The sequence below is a fragment of the Cryptomeria japonica genome, chromosome 6, assembly GCF_030272615.1.
Source record: "Cryptomeria japonica chromosome 6, Sugi_1.0, whole genome shotgun sequence".
Lineage (NCBI taxonomy): Eukaryota > Viridiplantae > Streptophyta > Pinopsida > Cupressales > Cupressaceae > Cryptomeria > Cryptomeria japonica.
The window spans coordinates 479,989,589-479,999,850 of record NC_081410.1 but is presented as its reverse complement, the minus strand read 5'-3'; the positions used below and the strand labels follow the sequence as shown (position 1 = coordinate 479,999,850).

General features: G+C 32.3%; 1 protein-coding gene across 1 annotated transcript; it reads left to right on the top strand.

The window, feature by feature from the left end:
* Positions 1-9,052: 9,052 nt before the first annotated feature.
* LOC131051101 (uncharacterized) lies at positions 9,053-10,059 on the top strand. The gene is made up of 3 exons (XM_059221871.1): positions 9,053-9,256; positions 9,458-9,613; positions 9,817-10,059. The coding sequence occupies exons 1-3, from the start codon at positions 9,077-9,079 to the stop codon at positions 9,991-9,993; spliced, it is 513 nt and encodes a 170-aa protein (XP_059077854.1). The 5' UTR covers positions 9,053-9,076; the 3' UTR covers positions 9,994-10,059.
* The last annotated feature ends 203 nt before the right edge of the window (positions 10,060-10,262 follow it).

Genomic DNA, 10,262 nt, shown 5'->3' with positions numbered 1-10,262 from the left:
TCCTTTATCCATTTTTGATCTTGCTTATCTTGTCCATATCCTGTCATCGTCCATACACTCTTTATGTCCCTTGATCTTGATCTGACATAAGGAAATGAAATGCAAAACATGTTTTTCAAAACCTCTTGAGATATCCCTCATGCCATGTCACTGCTTTACATTGTCATATCCAGTCTCTTGTCCCATCACGCAATAGCCCTTGAAAATTGCATCTGTATTGTCTCCATAATAAAAGGCCTTTGTCTTCCCTTTATCCACCAACATTTCAGCAAGCCTATTTATTCACTTGTCATATTCCTTGCCTTGCTAGACACTGGGGGCAAAATCATAAAAATCCAAAAAAATCAAATAAAGTCCTAAAAAAAAATCCTAAAAAACTTGAAAAATGTCCTGAAATAATAAAAAAAAAGCATTAAAAAAATATCCTGAAATAATCCAAAAACATTGAAAAATGTCCCAAAATAATTCAAAAGCATTCATAAAATGTCCTGAAAAAAAGCCCTAAAATTCAAAATGTTCAAAAAACCCTAAAAATTTCAAAACATTAAAAATTAAAAAACAAACGCTTTTGTTTCATTTCACCAATAAACTGTCCCTTTTGTACATAGACAAACATTTGTGTAGACAACAAACAGATAACATGTTACAACACTAGGCTTAACAAATCATGCATTAACAGGTGAACTTTTCAATCAAACCAGACATTCAAACTGATCAAAATTGTCATGTCAATCAATCAACATCAATATCATTTGTCCTTGTCAATATTATCATGGGTCTTATACAGGGTGTGGTATACTCGAAACCAAACCGTGTCCTGTCTTAGATGGGGTACTGCATTCCCTGAAACTAGACAACATGATCATCCTTTTATCATGACACTATCACTTTGGCAATGAAGATTAGAATGTTTGTTTGACTTGTTTGAATTGGTGAGTCTTATCTTTTTATTGATTTATTTTTAGCTTCGACCATGTTCCTATGTCACTTGATGATGTCACTAAGTGATTTAGAATGGTCAGGATGGCTCATGGTCCTTTATTGATTTTGTCTTCTATTTGCGGAGTGTTTCATAACAATCTGGGGCAATTATGTCTTAGGATTTTTAAACCATTCCTTGTCTGTGAACATGTATGTCTTAGGCAAAGGGATTGCATTATCCTCCTGGCTTTCATTGCCATGGTGCGCCGCATCCATTTTTCCATATCAAATAAAGGATCTCACCTACTAGTTGCATTTGTGAAAGCAAGATTTCATCACATTAATCATTCTTCACTTCTCGCTTGCATTTCTTCTGGTTAGCATTTTCTCTATCTCATGAATCTTTCTATCTTTTCATCAAGTCAATCAGTATCATGCTATTTATTCTCTTTGATCAATCAAGAATTTCTTCGTTTGGTATCAATCATCCTGTTTTTCTACAATCCCTTAACATTCTTCCCTTCTTATTAGCATTTTTCTCCTTCATCATATTTTCTCTTTCTAACATTTCTTCTCTTCTTTCGAGAGATCATATATTTCTTTCATACATAAACAATCTCTCGAGGGGGCATCCTACCTCCATCCCTTAGTTTGTTGGGGGATGCCTTTTTTTTCCAATATTCTTTGAAACAACACTCATAATCACATTGTCTCAAAGAGGGGCAAAATGTAGACACTCAAAATTGGTCATCACTTGCATCGTTAACCTAATTTTAACATGTTTTCCATGTCGCATTTGATTTTCATCATATGTTGACATTATGTCATTCTTCTAATTTAAATTTTCTATTTTCCTAATCATTTCATCATTAATAATTAATTTCCTAACATTAATTGAATAATCTTTATTATTTGATTAAGTTCAATCCAACTTTAATTAAATAATCTTTATTATTTAATTAAATTCAATTTCATTTTCCTCATAATTGAAAAATTTCTTTAAATTATTTAATTAGCTAATTCTTTCATCATAATTAAATAAATTTCTATTTATTTAATAAAATCTTAATTATCTTCTTCTAAAAATCAAGAATGGAAACAAATCTTTATTTGTTTTCATTTAATTAATTTAATTTCTAATTATCCTCATCCAAATTAAAAAATGGCAATAAATTGAAAAAATGATTTAAAAATTAAATATAAATCATAATCCATTTTAAATAAATTATTTTCTCATATTCTCCCAATTTAAAAAAATGGAAAGTATGTCATCATCTACTCTATATGATTTTCAAAAATCATTATCATATCTTCCTAAAAATTGAAAATGAAAATAGCCAATTAGCTCTGGTTTTCTAGATTTATCTTCTAGGAAAATATCTCTTTAATCTCAATTTAAAATTCAAAAAGGAGATATGTCTAGTCAAAATCCGCTTTATGCCATCTTTTTTAATCCATCTTGATTCTCCAATCAATCTCAATTTTTTTATAAATTTAGCTCCTTTATTCATCATTTTCAACCACATTTTCAAGTATCCTTTTGCTATCAAAATCACTTTTCTATTATCATCTTGCTTTCAATATATTTGTGTTTGTAGGTGAGAGCCACATCAATTTGAAGGAGAAAGAAAGCCAACTGATAAATCAATCATAAATAAAGCGGTCGAACTGATAAGACTACCAAGGAAGGTGTATGATGCAGCTGTCGAAATCAACGATTACCCTGTAGGGGACAAATTCTTTTTTATTTCTTGAAAAGAAGCGAATCAAAACTAGTAAGTGCTAGTTATACCCAGCCCAATAAAAGTCAAGTTTATGTTTCACTTTGGAAGAAAAACTGAGCTACTCTGATCAAACTGAATGAACCACTAGCCTTTTTAAGTATGGTATTATTTCCAAATGCCAATTTACATATCAAATGAGTTCTGTTCATGACACCATGGTCATTGAATCAAGCTTTAACTACAAATTACTACTGTATTTTTAGAATAATTATAACAATATATGATATTAAGAAGTAATGATTCAATAGCGATCAACTCTTGCTAAAGCCTTGTGGATATTTGCTTCATTGGCTAGTAAAAGGATCGGCCAATCTTAGGTCGAGTTGATAAATACCCAAATATTACAATGAAATTACAATAGTTATCATCTATTACTGAGGAGCATCCAGCAGTAATTGCTTACGCTGTGTCCAAAGAATTAGTGAGACATCAGAATTCCGCCAACCAAGTGATGTAACGAGAGCAAAGAATATGTGGAAACCGAAAGAGGCTAGAGGTGGGAGAGATTGGATCCAAGAGGGAAGTATGACACAACAATTGAGGCACTACATGAACTGCCCCTTTTCTTCTCACTTGATTCCTTCATCCTCTTTTCATTGTCATCTTCTTTCCCTCTTCTTCAGGGAAAACATCCTCTTTTTATTTATTGCTTGAAAAGAAGAGAGTAATTGTGACATTCAGAAATATTTTCAGTCCCTTTTTAATGCACCTTATACATAATTAACCAACTTTTATTTTTGGTGTTACATCAGATATTACTAGATGTAATTGTTTGCTAGTTTGAAGTATAAGGTGAGTAGATGTCAATTTTTTTTAAAAATTTTAGCAGGGAGGGGTCCTGAACCCTCACAAAATAGTAAAATTAGAGAATAACAACACAACCGCTGACTTCAGACAATCAGACATCCAAAAATTTCAAAAGCAACTCTCAAAAGTAATAAAAAAATAAACATTACCAACATAACTAAACATAATAATCATGTTCACCGACCTTCTATCCATAAGATAACTACTAGCAAATAAGTGTAAAGAGCCCATAATCATATCAGAATACTTAATTCTAATAGAAACCCTAACATACTACACATAGGCGTAGTCATATAAAAGTTTATAGAAACACTAAGATGAAATGCTTTCAAAATAAATATAGACCAAAAAGGACACCAATCCAGCTGCATTGTTAGAAGATGTCATTGTTGGAAGAGAAAGCAACGTTCTTTTGTCATACTTATAAACCCATATCAAAGAAGTTTTGGGCACTCAATAAATCAATCAAGACGAGCTTTCAAAATTATACATTGTTAATTGTAATATTCTTAATGTTTACATAATAAAATATGGTAAGGTTGTAGGGTTCTAGGGAGAGAAAGAAAGTGGTTGTGGTTGTTTCTACCAAGCTTCAAGTTCTATTGGAGTCTTATTATCGAGTACACGAATATATATAGTAATTAACAATTTTGTAAAGAATTTTCTATTCATATAAGTTTTCTAATATTAAATTAACTTTAATTTTATTGTTACACATCAAATTAATAGTTGCCTTTTTCTCAAAATTTTATTATATGATAAATTTTTTATTATTATTCTTTTGGGTACCAATAATTAAGAATTTCTTTAAAAAAAATTAGGTAATTTGGAATTGGCTTTATGACATTTTCTACATTTGAGTTTTTTTTGACACATGAACTTGTGTGGAGACTGCCCTAGATTTTCCACAAAGTTTACTTAGCTTTGACATGCTTTTATAGTCGAATTCTCCTTTAGAATTCAGAAAGAGTGAAATTTCACTATGTTTTGAGGATTATATATTTATTATTTTTTCTAATGTACTAATGTAGATACAAGTGTAAGTTAATAAAATTTTGGTTGAAATTATTTACCTATAGATGTTTCTTGAGCACTAGAGTAGTACAACTTGTATAATTGCAAGAATACTACAAACCTCTCCTTCTAACAAGGATCAATCTCCTTTTAAAAGAAGTCACCATTAGAGAATTTATAATGATCATAGATATGATTCACACAACTCTCATGTTTCTCAACATAGAGTTCATGGTCACCATGTCCATGGATTTCTCTAAGCCTCTTGTTAGCTTTTGACCTTTTTCTCTAACCTAGATAGTTGCAGAATTCCTTGGTTTACCTTGTCTACTACTTTTTCTAAGATTTTTTATCAAACTATGAATAATATATAAGCAAATGAATGTGTTCTTGGAAGATAAGAACTTAGCTTAGATGAAAATTTTAAAACTATGGATAATATATAAGCAAATGAATGTGTTCTTGGAAGATAAGAACTTAGCTTAGATGAAAATTTTAATCCTAATGTGTCCCATGATTTGCCTCATGTTACTAGACTGATAGATCTTGTTTCTCAATAACTTTATGTTCAATCTATACATTTATTAGTAAAGCTCTACCTTACAAAAATTATGCGATAACCTTTTCTACCCCCATTTTTTTTTTTTAAATTTTTAGAAAATTATACAATTAATATAACACTTTCAAAATGTATTTTCGGATAATTTAGAAGAATTTTCTAGATCACTCCTACATTAAAAAAATATATGTTCCATCCATGATCTTAATCTACTAGCATAGTAGATAGTCATTAAAAAAATTATATTTCATGTACTCATTTAAATATTTACTATTCATATAATTAAATATATTTCATTAAGTCTATCATATTCCATTTAAATTATGATAATCTACCCATTTATTCATGATACACATAAGATTATATATTTTTCTATTGAAGCATGTCATGGAGGACATTAGATACAAAAATTGCTAACATGGCCATTATACCTCCTAATCAATTTCTAATCATCATGCTATTCATAAAATTATTCTCATTCTTTATGGAAAGTATCTATAAGGCTAAAGTATATCCACTTAATAGTTTTAATAATATTATATTTTTCATCAAATCGTTCATTGTAAATTTTTGTATGTTAAACATGTTAATCCTATGAGGATCCGATTAATACTGAGAGGGGGTGAATCAATATTAATACCAATTTAAAACTTTAAACCCAAATCAAACTTAAAATAAATCTTACTTCATTTACCAAATATGTCAATTCATTAAACAGTACCGATAATCTCTGATAAATCTCTAATAAATTGCTATAACCAGTGTACTCACAAATAATGAATAAACTAAAGATAATCAATAACATCACATGAAAATCATTCCACACATGAACACCATATTTTTTATGTGGAAACCCAAATAGGGAAAAACCATGGTGGGAGTTAGTACCCACAAATATTTGTACTCTTTTGAAGTGCACCCTGTTAGGAGCTTAGCCCTGTTAGGAGCTTACAATATGCTCTGTTAGGAGAAAACCCTGTTAGGAGTCACCCAGTTAAGGGATTTGGATGTGTAGCCCGGTTAGGAGCTTAATGACCTGTTAGGATCAACCTCGTGAGATGATTTACCACTCTTTCTGTGAGCTACCCTATTAGAGGATTTACAAGATAAAGGCCTATCAGGACCTACCTAGTTAAGGGAGTTAATCTGTTGTAATTGTTAGAGAACAACAGTGAAAAAGTGATCTGTTGCTTGCACTTCTTAGCTTGCTAAATTAGATCCGGTTATGCTTCGCTATCTGCAACCCTTAGACAGATCTAACTCTTCTCTAGTATGGCTTCACACTCTTCTCTAAGATGACCGACATAATAAACATCAACTAAGCCAACATAAATAATGCTTTCCACTAGGTCGGCCACTAAACCCTAAATTACATCATAGATCATCACAGATCTTTACAACTCATTACAAATCATCATGTGGATCATTACAATCAATTACAAATCAATATCAGTCATTGAATGATCATAAGTCATCACGACAGGTCGATCTGGTACAAAGTCAAACCCTCAGCTCACTCTGCTAAGCACTTGGCACATTCCCAAGAAATTCGATCTCCAAATGCACCAAAACATCTGTCAAACATTTCACGTGGTTTTATGTTGCATTATCATCAACACATGAACTTATTATCGATCAATGCCATACCAAAATCATTACCGGTTTTATAATTTCTTCACTGATTCTAAAACCCTTCTTAAACCCTGGCAAAACTTCATAAAAAAATAGGAACATGCCTTGCGATAGTCATCACAAGATGCGGTTCTGGGCAGATACTCATTACCATGATAAAAGCTTATATTCCAAACCGAAAATCACCAATCATCACCAATCATCCGCTTCAGGTAAAACATCTTTGCATATATCGGTTCAAGTCCTATGTCATAGACTTCTGTATATTGCTGGTAAACCCTATCTCTGGTAGACTAAATCACTTAGATGACAAACAAATCATTAGTAAACATCAGCTAAAATCATTTAACATCAGTGGCCATCAATGACAACATAAATAACTGATCATGTCATCTAATCACAAAATCTCAATCTCTTCATCACAAAGAGTTTTCTATCCTCTACCGGTGCAGTCATCAGTCTTTAATTGCATCATCTCATCTATATTAGTTATGCCAATCTTGCCAACAATCTCCCCCTTTGGCATTGATGGAAACACCAATCAGATATACCAATCAGATTGCAACACCATCACTGTTACTTGTTGTTGGTATCATATCATTTGCCGGTTTCCTTCTTTTGTCTTCTCCCCCTAAACCAATACTTCTCTGATCTTGTTCTTCTCCCCCTTTGACAACAATGCCAAATGTGTATGTGCATCACCGATCTTCTGCCATCATCATCTCTACTAACCAAATCAAAAAATTATTTCCAATCATTATATCAGATCATTAAATAAGAACTTTATATCCGAGCTACTCCCCCTACATAGTAGCTTGCACCTCATCAATTCTTAGTGAAGAATAAACATTAGATCCATAGGATTAATGCATCTCCATCATTCTAGTTCTTCTAGTGTAGGGGTCTAACCTCTAGTTTACCTCTAAGAAACTCAAAGGTAGTCTTCGGTAAGGGCTTAGTAAAGATATCAGCTATCTGATCTTTTCTCTTCACATATTCCATCTTGATGTGTTTTTCTTGAGCTTGCTCCCTTAGAAAATGATACTTCAATTCGATGTGCTTGGTTCTAGCATGAACTACATGATTCTTAGAAATATTTATTGCACTTTGATTATCACAATAGATAGTCACTGATTCAGACATATCTATTTTGAATCCTTCTAGCACACATCTCATCCATATTTCTTGCGTGCAATTCATGGATGCAGCAACATACTCTACTTCAGTTGTAGATTGAGAAACACATGTTTGTTTCTTGCTCGTCCATGCCACTAATATTCCACCAAGAAGAAAAGCTCCACTGGTTTTGCTTTTTCGATTATCCACATTACTTTCCCAATCTACATCAGTAAAGACATCCAAATTAAAATCTCCTTTATAAGGATACCAAAAAATTCTCTTCACTGCCACCAAATGTGTTTTCTTAGGCTCTTTCTGAAATCTGGCAACTAATCTAATAGCATGCAATGTCCGGCCTACTATGAACAACATTGTGCAATTTACGAATCATAGACCTGTACTCTTTTTCACAAACAACAGGGGAATCATCTTGTTTGGACAACTTGTAGCCTGTCACCATCGTTGTTCCTACCATTTTGAAGTCTTCCGTGCCAAATATCTTGAACACCTCTTTGACATACTTTCTCTGACAAATAAAGATACCACCATTCAGTTGTTGGACCTGTAACCCAATAAAGAACTTTATTCATTCAAATATAAAAAAATATTGCCTAGATAACAAATATTTTGTAAAATTTAAAAACAATAAGAAAAAAATATTAGATATTAATATTAAAATAATTAAAAATTTGAATACCATAATTTATTATTTATTTATTTAAACTAATAAATTTAAATACAGTAATTTATTATTTATTTATTTAAACTAATTGCACTAACTTTTGTTGAAAGAAACGTCGTGTTATATTAGAACTTGTTTTCAGAACGTGCTGTGAAAATATTAATGAGTCAAAATGTCGTTCACCACTAAGATACATTTCGATGTTGATCATTTTCTTTTAGGACGTCCTGCGAAACTATTCATGACTCAAAACATTGTTCGCAGCTGTATATGTGTTCATTGCTGACGAAAGCAATTCATTTTTGCATTAATTCTTCGCATTTCTCTGTATATTTGGAATTGCTCTATGTGCTCACTGCTGACGAAAACAATTGATCTTTTCTATTCCACCATGTGACTGCTTTAACTTGTCATGCACTCAAACAAAAATAACCCAATGAAAGGATTCATATTTAGGTATAAATACACAGAACAATCTTATCTAATGCCCATAACATAACTGTCAATCTTAGAGTCATTGGGCAAAGATAGAACTCGTCTTTATCCTATTTCTCTAACATGGGTGGATTTGGATTTGTGCAGAGTTGCTTCAAATTGCCTGCTAGAAATGATGTGTTTCCTGAAGAAGAACAGCAAGATGGTAATGCAAAGAAGATGAAGAGGAAGAGTAAGGATTCAAGTCATGACAAGAAAAATGGGCCAATTGTTGTATCGAAGTTCCCTCTAGGATCCAATCTGGTGGGTGTATATGTCAATTAGCCCTCTTCTATTCTTGCTCTCTATCATACTACACCTAGTTGGAGGAAGAGGTATTGAAGATATGAATGATGCACTAGAAGAAAACATGTTTTTTTATTTAATAAAACAGCAGTCATTGGGCAAAGATAGAACTCGTCTCTATCCTATTTCTCCAACATGGGTGGATTTGGATTTGTGCAGAGTTGCTTCAAATTGCCTGCTAGAAATGATGTGTTTCCTGAAGAAGAACAGCAAGATGGTAATGCAAAGAAGATGAAGAGGAAGAGTAAGGATTCAAGTCATGACAAGAAAAATGGGCCAATTGTTGTATCGAAGTTCCCTCTAGGATCCAATCTGGTGGGTGTATATGTCAATTAGCCCTCTTCTATTCTTGCTCTCTATCATACTACACTTAGTTGGAGGAAAAGGTATTGAAGATATGAATGATGCACTAGAAGAAAACATGTTTTTTTAAAGTTAATAAAACAGCAGTCATTGGGCAAAGATAGAACTCGTCTCTATCCTATTTCTCCAACATGGGTGGATTTGGATTTGTGCAGAGTTGCTTCAAATTGCCTGCTAGAAATGATGTGTTTCCTGAAGAAGAACAGCAAGATGGTAATGCAAAGAAGATGAAGAGGAAGAGTAAGGATTCAAGTCATGACAAGAAAAATGGGCCAATTGTTGTATCGAAGTTCCCTCTAGGATCCAATCTGGTGGGTGTATATGTCAATTAGCCCTCTTCTATTCTTGCTCTCTATCACACTACACTTAGTTGGAGGAAGAGGTATTGAAGACGTTTTCAGGTTTTTATTTATTTAAATAAAACAGCAGTTTGCAAACTGCTATATTAGGCTTTGTTCTAGCTTTTAGTTTTAAGTATTTCATATGTAAAGAGATTTGCATACAGCTCACTAATATTGATAATATACACACTATAATTCTAGTTATTCTCTCAATCTTGAGTAGATTCAGTTTTGTCTTTCTTCAGTATAATGTTAGTGCT

Bases quoted from the DNA above. Each gene is read 5' to 3' on its own strand.
- LOC131051101 (XM_059221871.1), top strand. From the start codon at position 9,077: ATGGGTGGATTTGGATTTGTGCAGAGTTGCTTCAAATTGCCTGCTAGA. The intron at 9,257-9,457 runs GTGGGTGTATAT...GGATTTGTGCAG, and splicing joins TCCCTCTAGGATCCAATCTG to AGTTGCTTCAAATTGCCTGC. The intron at 9,614-9,816 runs GTGGGTGTATAT...GGATTTGTGCAG, and splicing joins TCCCTCTAGGATCCAATCTG to AGTTGCTTCAAATTGCCTGC.